Source organism: Hyperoodon ampullatus, assembly GCF_949752795.1.
Source record: "Hyperoodon ampullatus genome assembly, chromosome: 11".
Lineage (NCBI taxonomy): Eukaryota > Metazoa > Chordata > Mammalia > Artiodactyla > Ziphiidae > Hyperoodon > Hyperoodon ampullatus.
In genome coordinates, this window is record NC_136924.1 from 26,517,959 (window position 1) to 26,537,995 (window position 20,037).

The 20,037-nt window shown below is 41.2% G+C and overlaps 1 protein-coding gene across 1 annotated transcript in view; it reads left to right on the forward strand.

The window, feature by feature from the left end:
- Positions 1 to 2,339: 2,339 nt before the first annotated feature.
- IGF1 (insulin like growth factor 1) overlaps positions 2,340 to 20,037 on the forward strand; it is a gene marked incomplete at its 5' end in the record, with an annotated part of 56,036 nt that continues 38,338 nt past the window's right edge. Inside the window, 2 exon segments of the mRNA XM_079715473.1 lie at positions 2,340 to 2,402; positions 6,905 to 7,061. Coding sequence (XP_079571599.1) covers positions 2,340 to 2,402; positions 6,905 to 7,061 — 220 coding nt within the window.

The window sequence follows — 20,037 nt, forward strand, 5'->3', positions numbered from 1 at the left end:
TCAAACTGGGGTACAGCCTTGGAGAGGGCAGTGAGCTCCTAGGACATCTTGGAACGATTAAAACAAAGGAAAACTGCAATGGGAAAGTCACGGCCTTTACCTGTGAAGGTGCCCAGCGGTGGACCCAGGCACCCAGCGCCGAGACTCAGTGGGTACCTGACTGTGCACACGTGGAAATGGCAGATCTTTCTACGTGTGAGACAATCTACATTATCAAAGTCCATGAGAGGAAGTTGGACTTTTTTTTTTTTTTCATGAAGGATGTGATCTGCCAAAGCTGCGGGGGAAAAAAAAACAGATCTTTTGTAAATCAGGTCCTAAGTTAAATGTGTGAAGGGGAGATAATTAAAGGAAGTCTTGGATTATTCTCGAAGTATAGGAATTACCCACACACCTACAGATGCCTCCCCGGCCACCTCTTGATGATGCATATTTGTAGACTCTTTAGGTCAAATCGCATCCCCTGAAACTTCCCAACTTTGCACCCCAAAGCCTTTCATGACACATCCCTCCTCCCCCATCCTGGATTCTCAACAGGGTTTCACTTCCCTGTCTTTCCAGAGAAAGTGTGTGCTTTTCGTATTTTTAAAGAGCACATACCCTCCACATGACAGCAGTTTTCCTCTCTGTCTCTGCCACTTAGCTGAAAGCCCCTGTGGGGCCTTGACTGTGATGCATGTAATTGGGCACATAGTAGGCACTCACTAACTGATGCTGAATATACTGCACCATTAAAATGGCATCACTCCGAACGTCTAACTTGTCTTTCTCGAAGGTAAACACTGCCACAAGTTATGAATCACAGAGAAGCCTTGAGCAAACTCAACCCCCTTTCAAAACCAATCGGGTTTTCCTTCGAGGGCACTCACCTCTGCACACAACTTCCTGGCCACAGGACAACATAAGGACCCAGACAAGGGTTTCCAGCAGACCTCTGTTTTGAGTCGATGCGTCAATATCACTGGGTCTCCTGAGAATCACGAGAGAGAAAGGCAAGGTCCAGACTATTTCCACCGTCCCTGGGAAACCATGCCCCGAGAGACCTCTAGGGAAAGTGTGATGTCCGACCTGGGCTTTTGCAACCTTATTTCATAATCTACTTTCTTATCTCCTACTTCACAAAACCAAAGAGAAATTGGTGCAAACTATATCGACAAAAGATCAGAACTTGATTCTCAATGGCAAAGGCAAGTATACATTATAAATAGCAAAACAGCTGGCTTGGACCATGTTGCCGGCCACTCATCCAGTTGAGAGATCTGAATGACATCATAACCCTTGAGAGGGTATTGCTAGCCAGCTGGTGTTATTTAGAATACACAAAAACTGGAGAAATAAAATGCACTCACGTGCGCACACGCGCGCACACACACACGCACACACACACACTCAGGTTCAAGTTATGCAGAAAAATACGAACGACAGGAAAATCATTTTCCCCTCAGGTGCCCTTCCCCTGGGGTGAGGGTGGGGGTGGTAAGCAGCAGAGTAGAGGAAGGAAGAAAAAGATTTTGTTTTATTATTTCAGTTGGCTTTACAGCTCAGCAAAATCTTTGCCCTGTCGTGGGCAGAAAGCATTAGACAGTGTCCTAAAGGGAGCCAACTGCAAAGCTGCCCACCCCTTTCCAGGTTCTAGGAAATGAGATCATTCCCCTCACTTGGCAACCAGGACGAGGGGTCATCCCAGCGCTGTCTTCCAATCTAGTTTACCCCAGTCATTTGAGGGTTAAAATTGTAGGGTATGTTTGAGATGGTCTTTTTTTCATTTCTTCTTTTTTTTTTTTAATTTTGCGTTGGTTCTGGAATATAAAATTGCTTGCCCATCCTCCAAGTATATTCCTTTCATACTGGTAAGGTGTATTAGCAGATGTGTGTGTCTTCCTGCCCAGTAGAAAGTTAATCAGAGGACAGCATTGGTATTTTAATGTCTGCTCACCCTGTCACTAACACGCATTCTTTTAAGGGAAAAAATGCTTCTGTGCTCTAGTTTTAAAATGCAAAGGTATGATGTTATTTGTCACCATGCCCAAAAAAGTCCTTACTCGATAACTTTGCCAGAAGAGGGAGAGAGAGAGAAGGCAAGCGTTCCCCCAGCTGTTTCCTGTCTACAGTGTCTGTGTTTTGTAGATAAATGTGAGGATTTTCTCTAAATCCCTCTTCTGTTTGCTAAATCTCACTGTCACTGCTAAATTCAGAGCAGATAGAGCCTGCGCAATGGAATAAAGTCCTCAAAATTGAAATGTGACATTGCTCTCAACATCTCCCATCTCCCTGGATTTCTTTTTGCCTCATTTATTCCTGCTAACCAATTCATTTCCAGACTTTGCACTTCAGAAGCAATGGGAAAAATCAGCAGTCTTCCAACCCAATTATTTAAGTGCTGCTTTTGTGATTTCTTGAAGGTAAATATTTCTTACTCTTTGAAGTCATTGGGGAATTTTCTTTAAACTGTGTACTGTTTGCTTCTGCTTAGAGATGTTCTTCACTTTAGAATTTTCATTGTTTCGGCACTGGGAGTTATTTATAAATTGCTGAATATGCAATTCTGTGGGATCTGAAAAAACAGCTCCGGGAGATAAATGCCTTTGCACAGATATCTGTATGAGTAAAAACTATTGCAAGGTACTTATGCTAAATCCTCCACTTCTGCAGGGCTTGAGTGGTGTCATTATAGAAGATTCCTTTAAATCCTGTCTATGGTTAAGGGCTATCGAGCATGGATATGAACTTTTGGATTTTTTTTTGCAGGTGCAGATGTTTTATTTTTAAGATCATGTTCGTGTGTATGTAGGACTGTGTGTGTATGTATCTGTGTGTGTGTAACTTGTCAGGACTTTTATTACCAGGCATGCCACATATAAAGAGTTACATTTGAAATGATATTAAAGCTTTTAAATGTGATCTTTGGAGCGAAGGTCCCGGAACTCTCTGCACTTACGCCCAGAGAGTCAAAGTTAGAGTGAAGTTTACTTTGCTCTTCTGAAAAAGAACTCTTGCTGACCTTGCACATTCGTATAATTTAAACAAATGCATACTGTATATGGAAAGCGGAAACTTTCTAGCAACTGCTATTCCAAGTTTTTTCTTTTGAAGAGGATTCTCAGGGGCGAAGTTTGGACTAGGGGCTTTGTGTTGTAAAACTCTGATTTTGTACTCGGTGTTGTAAAGTCTCTTTAGGTAAATTTGGCTGGCGTTGTCAATGCACTGACTTCTCGTTTCCAATACTGGCCCTAGTTCAAGTTTCCATTCTCAGCAAAATTATATCTCTCAAGACTTGTGTTTTTCCAATTTGCAAGCACTTTTAAGCCGCTGTCACTGGCTCCCCGATGCAATTGCCTGAGGGCTCAATTCATAAAACGTCCCTACCACTTAGTACGGTAATCATTTGCTGCTTTCAAATACTCCACCACTAGGACTTTTCTTAGTCAAGTAAGTGGCTTAGGAGTTAAGGATACATCCTTGTCAGGCACCTGATTCTGCTGCACTTGAAATGCCAAGATGCATGCCGGCTACCTTGCTTTTAAAAGAAATGAAGTCAATATACACATATGCTATGTGGTCTGATAGCTGGGGGCTTTGTCTCCCTGCTTAGATGATCTTAAAAGAGGCTGTGGAGTGTTATCTCTGTATTAATTACAAGTTTGGAAAACTCCAAATGAACTTTCCATGTTGTGTATGCTGCACTATTCAGAAGTAGAGCTAGCCGTAAGTTGTTGCTTTTTCCTGTACTTGGAGCAGGAAGTGGTTTGAGGGAGCTACGTGGTCTTTCAAACGTAATTCAATGAGTAAAGGTGTCTGCCAGGCAGAACTAGCAAGCTGATTGTACTCTGAGTCTCAAGATATTTCCAAGTGTTTGAATCAGAAGGAAGAGGGCACAGGAGAGGACTGAAGCTTGGGTCACTGTCCAGGGCGGCTGCTATAGGCACACAGTGGAAATTGGTGGCTTGATCTGGAGGAAGAGATTGACTCGAATCCCAGCCGTGCAATTTGTTCATTGTCGGAATGGACAAAAGGCAGTTTACCCAGGCTCATAGCATACCTGCCTGGGTGTCCAAATGTAACTAGATGCTTTCACAAACCCCACCCACAAAGCAGCACATGCTTTTAAGTCCTCAGTTTATTCACATCAGTCTCATAATACCCACCCTGACCTGCTGTAAAAGATCTGGAACAAACAAAAATGGTTACACCTACAGTGAGTATTTTCTTATGACTATTGCCCTCAAATTTTGCTGGGCATTTCTGTCCTAGCCCAAACATCTGGAATCAATTGATATGCCATTTATTTAAGATAAAAAGAAAGGTCTTAAAGTTTGGATTTGTGAATGATTTTTGAGAAAGAGTGTTCTGCAATTTTTTTCTTTTTTCTCTTCTCTTTCTCGTTCTTCCTTCCTTTCTCTCTCTCAGATCTTTCCTTTCTCTCTCTTCATTTCTTTTGTGTTTGGAAAAATAAAAGGCCCAGGAAATGATGAACACATGGGGCCACTTGTTTCAAACTTTTAACTCCTAAGCAAGTTCCTTATTGTTTTCTTTCCGGGGAACATAATGTGATAAATTCTCTGGCTCTCTGTGGGTGTACTGGACTGTTCCCTGAACTAAAGGCGAATGCACTAGAGGTTCTATCTTGTCCTAGAACTATAAGTGCTGATATTTATCTTAGAACATAACTCAGCAAAGAAAAAAAAAGAAAGAAAGAAAAAGAAAGGAAAAATCTGTAAAAAAAAAAAATCTTAAATTCTTAAGTGCTAGAGATTTATATGTATTGCTGGGTTTAAATGTGTCATATAAAATAAATAACTACTAAAATATAATTTTGACCTCTAATGAAGTTCTCAATTCACTAAGGCTCTAAGCTGAGTACCTTTTCCCCTGGATTTCATGAGAACTGAAGAACTTGAAGGCATCTACAGTTGCAGGTGCTTGGCCTTAAGCATCACTATTAAATCAACAGAGAAGGAGGGATGGAGAAATAGGATTGGCAAAATAACATACATTCTAGAACTGGCCCATTGCCAGAGTGTGGGGTATGTTCAGTAAGATCAATTGAGTTTTCTCTTTTGAAAAGGACAAGGAAGTCCAGTTGGGTTGGACTGGCTGAGATTTCCACTGGAAATATTGAAAGGGAAAACTCCCACCAATTATTATTTTATAACTAAGGAAGATGAGGATTGGATGACTTGTTTCTAGCAGTCTCCGTGGCTTTGGCTACATGGGGGTGGAGGGTTTCTATGAACAGGTCCTATGGAGAAAATGGAAGAAATGTTCCATCAAGCTTTCACCTCCTCTTCTATTTTATGTCCATTATTTATGAGGATTTGCAAATAGAGGAGGCTTTTCATCTTCCACAGTTTTACAAGCACTAACTAAATATTTACATTGTGTTAACGAGAGTCAGGGGTTTAGGGGTTTTTTTCTCAATTGCTGAGCTGAAAGTCTGGCCACAAAAATGGAAATCTTAATTACAATGATGGAGCAAACTTTGCCACTGATGTAGAGAGCCATTAAGTTAAGAGTCCATGGAGGGCAAGGAAGGTGGTTGGAAAATAAATGACTGAGTCTGTTTCTCCAAAAGTGATGGGGTTAAATGGACCTGCCACCACTGGGAGGTTCAGAAAAGCCTCTTTTCATAATGATAGCTTCCAGCTTAACTACATGACCTTTTGATAGGGTACCTTGCTTAACATTCTGTCACTGACTCTGCTGATGCTGCTGAGAGCGAATGCATCTGAGGGGGGTGAAGCTACTCACCTTGGGAGGCTTCCTAGAAGAAACCACATCTTGGTGCCACAAGTAGCAATATGGAAAAACTTAATGATCACCTTTGCATTGTTTCTACTGCTGAGAGTGAGGATGGAGACTTGAGCCACAGGAATCCTGCTTCTGGCAGGGCTGCCATTTGGATGTCTATCATTTGCTAAGTCAAGCCAACCAGGGGTTCCTGCTATAAAATGGTTACAGTGACACATAAGTCCCTCCAAGAGATGAAGTCAGAATTCCTGTGACTTAAAAAAAAAAAAAAAAAAAAAAAGGCTTTTGCAGGTTTTGAGCCCAGTGCCCTGTTCATGGAAGGCACAGTCCACATGTGTGTTGATCTGATACTGAGCTTACACGAGGGGCTTTAGAATGAAGAAGGCGTGGGGTCTACTTAGCATATGCCAATTTCCTTCCTAAATCCTCACATTTTTCCCATTCCTGATTTTTAACTTCTACTTGTAGTTATTAACTGCTGATCTTCCCCAGGTAAGAAATCTCAGTCTCTCTTTCTCTGCCTGTGTTTCTCTCTGTCTCTGTCTTTCTCTCAAGTGAAAAAAAAAAAAACTGTAATGATATATAGTATTTTCACAAGTTCTTTTTCAGCTGCAGTAAATTCTCTTTAATCAGTAGCTGGGGAATGATGTTCTGGTTAATTTAATATTCTGGTCGATAATGAATGCACATGCTATCTGTGGATGGCCAATCTTGAGAGAACTTAAATTAATAAAACATATTTGGCTCCAAATCTGGACTGAGCACAATTTAACCTTTGATGATTCGAAAGGTTTACCAGGATCTCTGAGCGGTGTGGGATCCCACTGCAATAATAGCATCTTTCACGTTCACATAGTAAATGTTTCTAGGTATTTTATCTCACTGAATTGTAATAGGAACCCATAAAGAAGGGGTTCAGGAAGGACTTCCCCAAGGTTCCACAGTAGCAAGAGGATTAAACTCAGGTTGCTTGATGCCAAGACCTGCTCAGCCCTCGCTGCCCTGCGGTCACGCACACACCTTGTTGCACTTCGGAGCGGGTAGTTTTGATTAATGACAGGAATGGAGAGCTGAGGGTAAAGGCACCCCTGCCTCACCCCCGTCTCCTGGCAAGGACCCAGGAGGAAGCATGACCCTCCTTCTGCTTCTTCGGCAGGTAAAGATGCACATCACGTCCTCCTCGCATCTCTTCTACTTGGCCCTGTTCTTGCTCACCTTCACCAGCTCTGCCACGGCTGGACCCGAGACCCTCTGTGGGGCTGAGTTGGTGGACGCCCTTCAGTTCGTGTGCGGAGACAGGGGCTTTTATTTCAGTAAGTAGCCTCCTTCTCACTGCTCTGTGGATTTACAACCGCAGGGAGTGTGTGAAGAACTGAATGACTGCCCACGGCTGGCAGCCGTCCTCAGCCTCCGAGATTCCTCACCTTAAAGCGAGCCTAGTGTTTCAGTGGGGCTGTGGCACGTTTTGCAGATTTCAGATGGAATTTTCCTCCTTAGCAGTTTGTCTTTTAACGACTTCCCACTGAGCTTTCCTGCAACTATGCTGCTCTACCCTCACTCTTCCATTCCTTCCAGTGAAAAGGTGTGACAAAATGGCCCTGGAGGATTAAGGTTTCAGTTTTTGAGATCTGTGAGTGCACGTGGCAACAGACGTGAACATGTAGGGCTGTTTTACGTGCTAGGTTATTTGGAGGAAACTAGGAAGTTGGACTTGGGCAAAGAATGGAGGGGCCCTTCCCAGACGTCTCCATGCGATATGAAATCACCAGGAGCACACAGAAGGTGAACCTTGCTGAAAGGCACGTTTGCAAATACACAGGCTCTCACTCAGTGCAAACTGAAATGCTGAATTAATTTGCCCTCCATTCAAACTGACCTTGAGTCTTTGTTATTGCCTTCCTTTGACATCGCTCTTCTCTGGGGCTCTCCAGTGATGTCTCCATCTGGAAAAGGGTTTCTGACAAGTGCAAGGTCACTTATCCCATAAGTAGGTCTCAGGTGATTAAAAAGTCAACAGTCAATAAAAAGTAGACAGCCAAGTCCACACTTGCAAATAAATAATAAACACAAACAAGAGTCCATGCTACCTGAGGGAACAGATCATTTAAAGAACCAACTCAGAGGCATCTGTCTCATTGTATACTACAGGACACTGATGGAAAGCCAGATGCTCATTCTGTATAATTCTTTGGAAGTTTAGAGAGTTTCAGGAAACTGACTCTCAGGTCCTCAGGACCATGAATCATTCTTAGAGGTTCATATCGCTTAAGTGTAGACAGCTTACCTCAGTTACCCACTAGGCTTTGAATAGCTCCTGTGATGACTCACAAACTTCAAGTCTCTCTCATCTCTTTCCCAGGAAGGGGTGTGTGCGTGTGTGTGTGTGTGTGTGTGTGTGTGTGTGTGTGTGTGAGAGAGAGACTGGAAGGAGGGGTCTGTGTGTAGCAGTCTGGGATGAGTACGGAGCATGGGAAGGAAGAGGCTGATAGGCGTGTTGATGGTCTGTACTCATTGTAGATCTGGTGACAAATAGCTTTTCAACAACTAGTGACAGAAAGTGAGAAGTGCTTTCTACTCTTTGAATGGGCAAATTCGCACTTTCTGTTTCCAGCCAATGCTTTGAGTGAATTCATTTATTTTTCTGGCAATAAAGCGATTCTATCCCATTCTCTGTTGCTATGCAGATGAAAGCCTTCATTGGGTGAGTGCTTTTCAAATAGCAGGCTTCTTTTACCTTCAGAATATCCTGAGGAAGGCAAATGTGTCACATCAACATCACCCAACGATGGGTTGTCACTATTCTTTACTTTGCTACTACTGATCCACATTTTAAAAGATGGATAAGTGTTTCTCACTTATTATGCCCAAGAGGATTTTTTTGTCTTGATAATCCATTTGTGCCATTTCCTTTTACCCAGTTCACTAAGTGATTGCCAAGCCCCCAAGTGTCTTGTGTTATGTGCCAGGTTGAATTGTGATGTTCAGTGTGACATGCTCCAGGATTTCCATGCACAGTGCATGGAAACCGGATCTTTCTATGACTGTGATGCTTGCATTAAATGATTGAAAATGAGAATGGAAAGAAATAATTTGGTCCCAAGTAACCATATGATACTTATATATGTTCACACAGATAGTTAAGAGTATTGGACAACTGTGGTGGAAACTGATTTCAACGCACTGAAAGGCATTCTGTTACTCCAAGGATCAAAGTTTAGCAAATGGGTTTTAATTCCATTTTAGTAACTTGAAAGGGGAAGGTTCTACATGGCAACTCTTAATGTTTAGAGTATGACTTTGGATAGAAAGTGGTTTCATAAATTGTGTTTTATTATTATTGAGAGTCTAGGTTTCATAAGTTCTGCCTTATAGAACTCCATGACTTAATGTAAATTATTTGTCTGACATAAACCCTCATGCACCAAAGTATTCTTATTAACTCTCTGGTCAACTGGACTAGCCTTTTTGCCCAAGAGAAGTTAACACCTTTAAATTTTTTAATTCAAAACATTGATGGAGCATCTGCTATGTGTAAGACACAGTACGAGGCATGAGTGAGATACCTAGAAATGAATGAGAGATTAACTTTGCCTTCAAGGAACTCACAGTCTAGTTGGGAGATTAAAAAAAAAAGTATCAATATTATCAAGTGTCACAGAGAAAACTAATCATGGAAGAATAGATTATAGTCCTTTATGCTTTTCCCGAATACTTTTTCCCAGTTTTTGAAATCACCTAACCCGGATCAGCCCTCTCAATGGGCTCCTTGATACCAAAGGCCATATTTATTTACCATTGAATCCCAGTATCTAGCTCAATGCCTGGCTGATATAGCTGCAGCTCTAATTTGATTGTTGAACTGGCAGGACTGAATTGAACGGAATCCAGCTGAATGGAATGGCATGACTTGTTTGGGATCTTAGTCTTCAGAATCATCAAGAATTAGGTTTCTCAGGTACTTTGGACAATTCTCACCTCATATTTACCCACCTATTTGATAAAACTTTTCTCAACTGAATACAGTGTATACTAACAATGACTTAGAGGCGGCATTTTGGTCCTCCCCAAGCTACGCTGATGGTCTGTTTTGTGTCTGAGCCAATTATTCTTACAGGCATTAACTGTTGTCAACAAATTTTATTGAGTTTCCTTTTTGTCCCCTGAGATTTACGTGTGGAGAAGTCAGCTCTAAGCATTTACAGCCTTTGAAATACTTTTTAGAGGAAAGCAGTCTTCCCTACCTCTATCCTCTGTCAATCGACTCTTATTATATTTTTTACCCTTATTTTCAAAGTTTTATTGCGGCTGTGTGTTTCATTTTAAGCCGCTTCAAATCCATTTTGAATGTATGGATTTTTTCATAGTGGAAGGGGGTTTCTGATCTTAGTTTGAAACACAGACATCTAAAAGAAAATTGCCTCCATATCTATCTTTTTTATTGGGCTGGAACATTTAACAAGGAGAGTTTTTAACCCTATTAGAGACAGAACTGTTTTGAATATTTTTTTTTTTGTAATGCTTATTTTGCATAGATTAACTCAGTGTCGTAAATGAGTTCCTATTTCTCTACAAGCCCAAGTTCCACTAGAGCACAGGGGAAGCCACCTTCTGGATTATTTGCTTTGTGAACATCTTCCCAGCATAAGTGAAATAGTTCCTCTATAATAATGCAGCTTCCCCAGACATTTTATGCAATGAAATTTGCAAAGAAGAGCTAACTACTGATTCTTCCCTATGTATCATAGTAAGAGAGCATATCAACCAGTTTCATACTTTCATAGTCTTGGGAGAAAAATGGTGGCATAATGGAGCTGGCACACTGGGAAAGAGCTAGCTATTATCTTACCAGATTGATGGAACCCTCATAGAGAGCAGCTTGTTATAACCTCGCTGTGCATGGAACAAAGCAAGAGGAAAAGAGCTTCAAGTGAAATAGGAGAAGCTAAGCTTGCCATAGATATAATTTTTGACAGTCATGGTGATTAACCATTTTAACATGCGCTTTAGAGGCTTGTGGAATTTCTCTCCTTGAAGATACTTTAAAAATTGACAGACAACGAACCACCTTGGATGGTTTCAATTAAGAGCAACCAAAGGAAAGCAAGTTTCTGGGGTCCTTTTTAGTTTTAAGAGTCTATAAACAGTCCCTTAAATAAACTGTATATGCTTTACCTCGGCGGTCTGGGAAAAAGGAGAAGTAAATCAATTAGAAAGGAAAGTTGGATGCCCTTTTGGCTATTCCAGATTTATAGCTTTTGTAAAACATACCTCTAATGCATAGTTATTAAGAACAGGTCTGAATAAATGAATGGCATTCTTCATGTGTTAGAACATACTGTTTTATAAAGAGTTTAAGTAAAACTTTGCAATGAATTTCATTGTTATTGATTGCAACAACCTTCCTAGATCGAAGTTATTATTATTAACTCAAGCTTCTTTCATTTGAAATATAGTGCTCAGAAAACTACTCCCAGACCTGTCATTCATTAGCTGTATGACTTTGGCAGGCATTTAAACTTCCTGAGCCAAAATGTCCTTGTCTATAAAACAAGGGGATTTTGTTAAAGTAAATGACCTCTTCTAACTTTAACAGACTCGTAGTCTAGGTTGTAATTAACAAGGATTTGGTGCTATTCAAGAAAGGAGAACCTTGGATTTAAATAGTGACCGAAGAACATTTAGACTCCTTTATCTTCTCCACATAGTTTCTTTTCCTCCCCAAAGATAGGAGATCCCACCTACTTAAAGAAAGAGGAGCCAGCTTCTTTGTTTCATTTTGTTTTAAGCTGGGTTCCAACCCCTCGGGGATGAAATAGAAGCTCAGACATGACCAAATACATGCAAGTCATCTGGCCAAAGGGGCACACACCTCATGAAAACAGATTGCCATTTTTCCTTACTAGGAAGGATGAGCTGACAGTTCTCATCTTTACATTTTCTCACTCTCCTGGATGTGAGGATGGTAAGTAGGTCATTTTTTAGCTGCCCTTTATTAAATTAGAGGGGGCAAATTAGAATCTATAGGCTTCTAAACCTTGACGAAAAGCCTTTTCCCAGCCTATTGAGACTGCCTTTCCATTAAAGGAGAGTGCACCACTGGGGACACCCAAAGACACACTCACCCACCATTAGCATTGCTGTCAGTGGGGCTGGATTTGAGCTGCACCATTTGCATTCCTTGGCTTGGCACCCCTTAGACAGCCAGCCGTGCATTTGTATGACAGCTGGTCAAGCTTTTCTCTTTGAAACTAACTGGAACATGTGGGATTTGACCTTGGCCCTGGCCTCATTAGCACCACTAAGCTAATAGGCCACAGATATTCTTAAAGAAAAACAATGAGTTTTTTTTATTGACCCTAAGTGCTTTGCTACTATTTAAAAATGCCCAAGGGGACCAGTCTGGGCAACCAAGGGACTGCTAAGAAAGTGATGATTTCTGGGCAAATTCAGAAAATAATTTGCATTTTCCTGACATTGTAATGCTCTTTGAGACCATGTTCTCCCTGATGGATAATTACAAGAAGCAGGAGAGGGAAGGATTCAAGACCAAGCATGGTCTCTGTTGCAAAGAATCCAGGGTTTGAATCCCAGCTCTGAAACTTACTTGGTGGGTGGCACTGAGCAAGTAACTTAACCTCTTTTTTCCTCAATTTGCTCATCTATAAAACGGGGCCTACATCATAAAACTGGTTAACATATTAGAACATATTAAATTAGAATTCTGCCTGGCACATAGTACCCATCATAAACACATTAGCAATTATATTTATTTACTCTCTTCTGGGATCATTTGCAGAGTCTATTGCAAAGGTAGAGGTATCTGGGCAGCCCAATTCATTATACACTCATTTCTCTCTACAGGGGCAGCTGATAAAACCTGTTGCTAGTAGTAGCAGTTACATAGTAGTTCAGTAACACAAAGGATGCCTTATGTTTGACTAGTATATTCACTTTTTCAAAATCCAGCTGTATCAGCTCTCTCCCTTTGTCTTTACCCCAGTCTTAGACGGCAAGAATTATTGCTTAATCAGACAAATGAGAAATGTGAGACACTGAGATTTTGTGACTTACCTCACTGGATGGATCCAGAACCAAAGTCAAGGTCTCTTGTCATCAAGAAGCATGTTCATCTGGCCATTCACATTGTTTAAAGGTCCAAAGTGTTATAGCATAGGGAGATGCTTCCAAAAATCCCAGGCTTCTCTAACAGGTCAAGAGCAGGAACCCCTCAGTTCAGTGTGAATTCTGAACACTTCTTTGAAAGGAGGCTTGAGGGAGACATCCATGTAATGACCCTACATTTCTAGAAAAACTTAGAAAATACTAATAGAATTTCCTCAGGGTGCACAAGAAAAGCTTCTTTGATTAGAGGCTGCTGCTGTTCAAGACTCTTCACAAACTGGACTGCCCTCAGACAAAACACTGCAGCTCACCTGTGAGCAGGAGGATATGCCTTATGATCTGTGGGACCCTCTCCTCTGGCCAACTTCAAGTTTTCTTCTTTCTCTGCCGGCACACCTCAAGTGCTTTATTTCTAGCATCTATGAGTTCTGCTGGTTTTTCTCAAAGACCTACTGAAGAAAGGCTGTTTATTGGACCAAGGATCATTCTCTGGGTGCTATAAGAGAGGTGGTAAAGGAGAGGTGGTCACAAGGCACCATAGGCCTGAGAGTGAGCCAGGCAGGAAGAGTCTTCCCCAACTTGGCCATGAAAGGAGCTGTGGGAGCAGCCAGGGGTTTGGATGGGAGGCTCCCATCTGTGCAGGTGCCCCTCAACCAGTTGCTTGAAGACCAATAGTATTGGAAGTTTTCAGATCTTCAGTGGTTGGCGGGTGCATATCTCCATTTTGGATCCAAAAGATAGTGTTGGTGTTCTCCAAACCCTCTGGGCCTCCATATCCTAGTCCAGACATCATGTACCATGCCAGCATTCCTCAGGACCTCTGTAAAGAGCCGACCTCATCCCTCTAGCAGACTTTCTTCTGATTTCACAGCCCATACCAAAGAATTAGACACACTGCAAACAGGCGCGAGATCTCTCCCAAGGAGATTTCTCATTGTTCTCAATAATGGGCTACAAAGCCTTTCCTCTTTTATGCAGCCAGAGTCTTTGACAACCAGAGTAGCAAAAAAATTGTTTCTGCACTGAGCTGTTGCCCTGGCAGAGTTCCATCCTACACCTCTCCATGAAACATCAGCAAGCTCTTACATCACAAAGAATTACTTTTGGTTGCCTGGAAAGTTCAAATCCCCAGGCCTTATTAGCTGTTAGACTAAGGAGATGACAACAGAGCATTTCACTTGTCTTTATCTATATGCGAGATCATGTTTAAAACATAGCAAAGAGCTGTTATTTGACATGCGATTCCTTAACTGCAGCAAGTCGTATGCCTATTTAATGCATTGTTTAGTCTCACATTGGCTAAAGCCACTTAAAGAAGCACTTGGCAAGCTCTGGCTTTTCATTCTTGGCATAGCTGCCCCTCTTACTTTTTCACTGAACCTTAAATACCAAGAAAAACCGTTCCCTTACTTTACATCTGGCATGTTGCTTTATGCAATTGGCCAGAACTTTTGCACGTGGCCCTCTGCATTTGTCCTAAGGCAATTAATGGCTTTGCAATATTTGATCAGCAACAGCATGGACACAAAGAGAAGTTGTGCAACCAGCAGAGACCACACGGTCTTTTAAATGAAAACCTTTTGCATTAAATGCTCAGGTGTTCTGTAGGGATAAGAGTTTCCATGCCCCCCAAACAGCAACAATAACAACAACAACAACAACAAAAATGGACAAGCTGAAGCCCCTGGGAAGACACCCAAGAAACTGATTCTTGATTAAGTATACATCTCTCTAATAAAACTACCTAAATTATTAAAGGAAGTAAAATTGAAATTGTTGTAAGCTTGGAAGCCCTTGAAAAATAATCTAGTCAAACATCAACAGTGAAACTGAGAGAGAAGGGACATGTCCAAGGCCATGCTTCTAATTAGTGGCAGAAGTAGGAGATATTCTTGATTCTGTTTCCTGAGTCCATGTGGTGTTCCACCTTTAGCTTCAATGGACCATGCCTATGTCTAAGTTACCTGGTAAATTTAAATGATCAGGAGAGGCCTCCAATCAAGCTCATCCAAATGAACATAGATCTTGGTGGCGCTCTCATTCCGATAAATTCACCTGAGACTGAAGCTGACACCGTTGTTCCCCTGCTGTAGAAATTTGTACAACCTAAGGGGATTCCCTGCCCGCTTCCTATACAATGCACTAGGCCTTTCAATATGCTTTGGGCATTGCAAGTCCACTTCAGGTCATGATTTAGACTATTATTGTATATTATATTATTCTGACTCTTTGGTCACTCTCTCCAATGTCAACTTGGGTAGAACTGCTTTGGAATGACTTAGCAAAGCTGTGCTCCTGGAAAATCTGAAACAGCCTGACGAGTCGTTGGATCAGTTTTTTTACTGGAGATTTCTCTGAGAGCCCTAAGCCAAAAGAAATTTACACCTGATTTTTTTGCAGATTTCCAAGCAAATACTCTGTGAATCTCCTCAGATTTTCCTCTTTCACCTGTGGTCTTTTTGAGGTAGTAGAAAGGCTGTTGGAAGGCGCTTTTAAACTTTGAGAATTTGTTAGTCATGGAGTCAATTCTGTGAGTATTTCTGGGAAGATGGTCCTACCTCTGTGCCATTTACCTTGATGAAATGGGTCTTTCATCAGAGGCAAGTGATGAAGAAAGTCTGTACTGAGCCAACCCACATGCAACCAGCTCCTGATTATCTATGACACTGGGGAAAGGAACACCAAGGGTGGGAATTCTGGGTTCAGCTGATTTGGGGACACTGTACATTTCAGCCTCCTCATTCCTCCTTCCTCCCTGCCATCAGCCCCAGCCCTTTTGTGAGACCAAGTGGCATGTTTTAAAATTCTACTTTATTCTCCTATTCACCCCTCATGTTCCCCAGCAGTGCCATTGGCATTGGGATTTCTCAACCTCAGCACTATTGACATTTTAGGCCAGATAATTTTTTGTTGGGGGAGAGGGACTGTCCTGTGCATTGTAAAATATTTGGCTTCTACCTTCTAGAAGCCAGTAGTCCCCTCCTCCAAGTGTGACAATCAAAAACGTCTCCAGACATTGCCAAATTCCCCTGGGGAGTGGGGTGCAAAATCACACTTCATTGAGAACTACTGGACTCCAGAAAAAAAGCAACTAGAGAGATGGGAAAGCCATGAGTGAAGGTGACACACAAACTAATTATCAGTCACTGGTTAATGGGGTCTATGGTCCAGTGCCCAGAGTAAAGCAATGAGAAGAGTTACTAGGGTTTTGAAGGCTCCTCTATGAAAATAAAAAGCTCTTCCTGTAGGCCATCAAAAAAGGTGTTTGTGGGTCCTCCCTTTCATCTGATAGCTATGGAACTCATTTATTTTAGTAACAGCAGTAAGGGAAGGCAGAAATGATGTAGAGCAAAGCTGTGTGCTTAGAAGTTTGATTGTGACCACCTGGAACAAATGAAAAAAAAACAAAAAAAAGCTGCTTCTCTTTGACCTCAGTATTTGCGGCTGTTCCCTTCTTGGTCATATAATAAATAAGCTCTCAGTTCAGAGTGAAAAAGCCTGGTTCAGAGGAAAGGGACACAGTTTTTCTTTTCCCTTCTTGTGTCTTTCCTATCTGAGTATCATCACAGTCATTTTATTGTCTATAAACAGTCCCACCAGAAAGTAGAAAGAGAAGATCAATGAAGTATTAGTTTGGAAATCAGAGTTCCACATTTGGGCCTAGCCCAGCTCCCTCAACAGCTCTATGACCTTGGAGAAGCCACTTAATTTCCTTGGGTCTTACATTCCTCATTTGTAAAGTAGGAATAAAAATATTATACCTCAAGGGTTTGTTAAGGCTCAACTATAGAGGAGCTTGGAAACTGAAAGGGCAACCAAATGTGTTGCTATTAGTGGACTGAATTGAATACTCACCCTGCCTTGTCCCTCTAATCACCATCCACAAATTAGTTCAGTGGTTTGACTTCAACTTTTAGTGACATTGAACCATTAGTTCAATGGTTCTGCAATAATTTTAATCTAGAAAAGCTAATTTGGCAGTGTATCTTCTGAACCTTATTAATTAAAAATAAAAGCATGCTGGTATCTTCTATTCACCTATCACTTTGCATTTAGACCACCCAAGAGTCTATTAATGGATCTTCAGAATGCTTACTCAGTATTACTGTTTATGTCCTCATTGGAGGAAGCAGAAAATAGATGGGACCTATCACTTTACCACAATGAGCTTGCTTAAAGAGTTAGTTTCCACACAGCGGTGAGATAGTCACTGAGGTTATCACACATAAGCAAAAGACTTCCATTCTCCCAAGTCAGCTATTGGTGATTTTTGCTTACCCTCAAAAAAGCAGTGTTCAGCAGAGGGAATGTACTCACTAATCAGAAGTCTCTTTGTACTCTCAGGTTGCCCATCTAAACTGCTTCCTTAATCACAGCCTGACTTAGGGGAATTGAATTTTTTTGTTTGAGCATGGCCTTGATGAAATCAAAATTGTGAGTTTCATCACCATATGGACCCATGACCATGTGGTTCTTCTACCCCACAGGCTTCACATCCAACGGCTCCCAGAGATACACTTGACATAGAAACCACAATCAAATACCAGTTACTGCCACCATGAATTTTCATCCTCTCTCTTTTGAGCCCTTTCAGAAAAACAGAGACTAAATTTTAAAAGTTTGTTTCTGTCCTCCACAGCATCCAGTGTTGGATACTTAATAAAACTTCTTGACTTGATGTTAAAAAAGGCATTCCAAAAGCTATTTCCTTCTACTGGTCCCCAGGATATACCCCATGACTATCCATTTGCTACCGCCACTGTTGTGGATCTGAGATTGAAGGTATAGAAGAAAAAAGTCTATTTGAGGTGTCATCCCTTGGGACCCCTTCACTGTGGCCCCAGTGAAAACTTATCCTAGATCAACAATAAGCTAATTCTAGTCAACAGGGAGTCTTCAAGAGCCATTACAGGAGCCCACGCAATAGATTCCACCTATGAACATTGTTTTCAGAACAGAACCTCCACTCAATTCCTCTCTCTTATTTCATCTGAGGCATTCACACTAAAAGGAAAAGTGGTAGGCAAGGGAAGGTACATAACAAATGGTACATCCCTGGTAAATAAGCCCCAAGGTAGGTATAACAACCAGAGCACCAGCCCTCAGAGAACACAAGTAGTTTCTATTTGCCAAAGTAAAACTGAAGAATTGGAGAGCTAGAAAGAACCATATAGAGCAATCTGGTCCAGTGTTCTCACTTCCCAGATGAGGGAAGCGAAGTCCAGAAAAAAAAACATGATGTGCGTGAGGTCATAAAGCATGCTGGTGGGAAAGCCAGGACCGTAATTCAGTCACCTCACCCTCTGTCTAGGGCTCTTTGCATAGCGGGACATTTTAAACTTAACCTTGATAAACTCATATGAAGGTAGCATAGCAACCACAGTCCATAAACTCAAAGTGAACATCTATGTCATATTCTTCTGGTGTCATGCGTCGGAATAGTCTTTGAAGATTTAAGCCCTTAACCATTCATAAGAACTTTTTTTCCAATTTTTATCACCCATTCGTTAATTTCATCAAGTCTCTTTATCCCAAATCTGACCAACCTGACTGCAGGACTATCGATCTTCATAGACTCTAGTAGTTTGATGGTTTGGAGATTTAAAACAAAGAAGGAAAGGACTAATTCCTTTTAGAGGCCATTTTAATTTAAAGTCATGTCAGCTGGTTGACTGGTTGATGCATTTTGTATTTCTTGTTAACTCAAGAAGCTACCCAAAACAAAAGATATTGTCGATGCATTATTTCTGTCTCTAAACATTCCTGACTTACTAGTCTTCCATGAAGGCCTTCCATGAAGAAGCTTAAATTTTCCTATGTATTTTGAGTTTTATGTTTCTTTCCATTAAAGTTTCCAGCCGTTCATAGACATATTTAGTTTGGCAGAAGGTAGGGGTGACTCATGGAATGAAGAAATTTGAAAGCAAAGCTACTGAAAATGGATCTAATTTCTTTTTGGGGTAATTTGGGAGCGAGCGATTGATAATTTGTCTAATTTTTCCTGGTTTCATCAGCTGCCATACTGCCAAATATTTGTTCCATATGGATGCTTTGTTATTCCTGAAACATGTAACAAATTTCAGCTGCAACTATATCAAATTTGGTCAAAGGGTAAGACTATTGTTGGCTCATTTTCTCATTGTTTTTGGCTGGACACCCTCAATCAATGGCTATTGAGTGAAAAAGCAGGATCATATTGAAACCATTTTCAGCATGTTCCTTCCTATGGATCCAACCATTTCACTCTGAGCTTGTCAAGCACAGCAAATGTTCCTTATTAAAGGGATGATTATGTTTTCGGCATAGACGCCACTGCCAGCTAATTGCATTCACCTTATAATTCCACTCAATTTGGTATAGAGGAGATGTTTTTGGCTCTCCAAAGATTCCCTCTTCTCTGATCCTTGCCTCTCACTATGGAACAGATATTCGGGGATAGATTCTGAGAAGTTCAATGACATACACCTACAGTAGGCACTGTTTCAGGTTTACTTTAAGATAGACAGCCTGTGGGCCCCGAGACATAAGAATCGTAAGACTTGTAAAAGGTATTAATGCCACAAATCTGGCTGGCATTTCTGTAGATTACTAAGTGCTTTGCATGCAATTATGGAGAGCTCCCTTACCAGAGAAATCAGACGAGGATTCAGTAACATTGCACAAAAACACCATCATATGTAAGTTATAGACACCAAAGGACTTACTTCTGGCTGGTTCTGAAGTAGACACTGATCATTTAGCTTCAAGGTCATTCAGTGGGTAATTGGTTTCAATCAATAAAAATGATTTCAATGTTCCCCCTATAAAAAAAATAGCAATGATAAAGAACAGAGAAGTCTATCTCTTAGAAGAAGCCAGATTTTACTGAAGGCCAGGAAAGTGTTTTGTGGCAAGAAATAATCTCTTATTAATAATGGGAAAATTGTATTTGATTAACAAACGTTACAAGGGGCACCCATCAATGTCACATAGTAAAAATCCAGGTTAGTGTAGATGGATCTAGAGCCCTGCTACTCAAAGCCAGCTGAGAGCTTGTTAGAAATGCAGAATCAGGGGCCCTACTCTCAACTAATTAAAAGAAAACCTGCATTTTAACAGATACCCAGGGGATTTGTATGCACATGAGGGTTTGAGGAGCCCTGGTCTAGGGAATCGCAGGAGATAGCA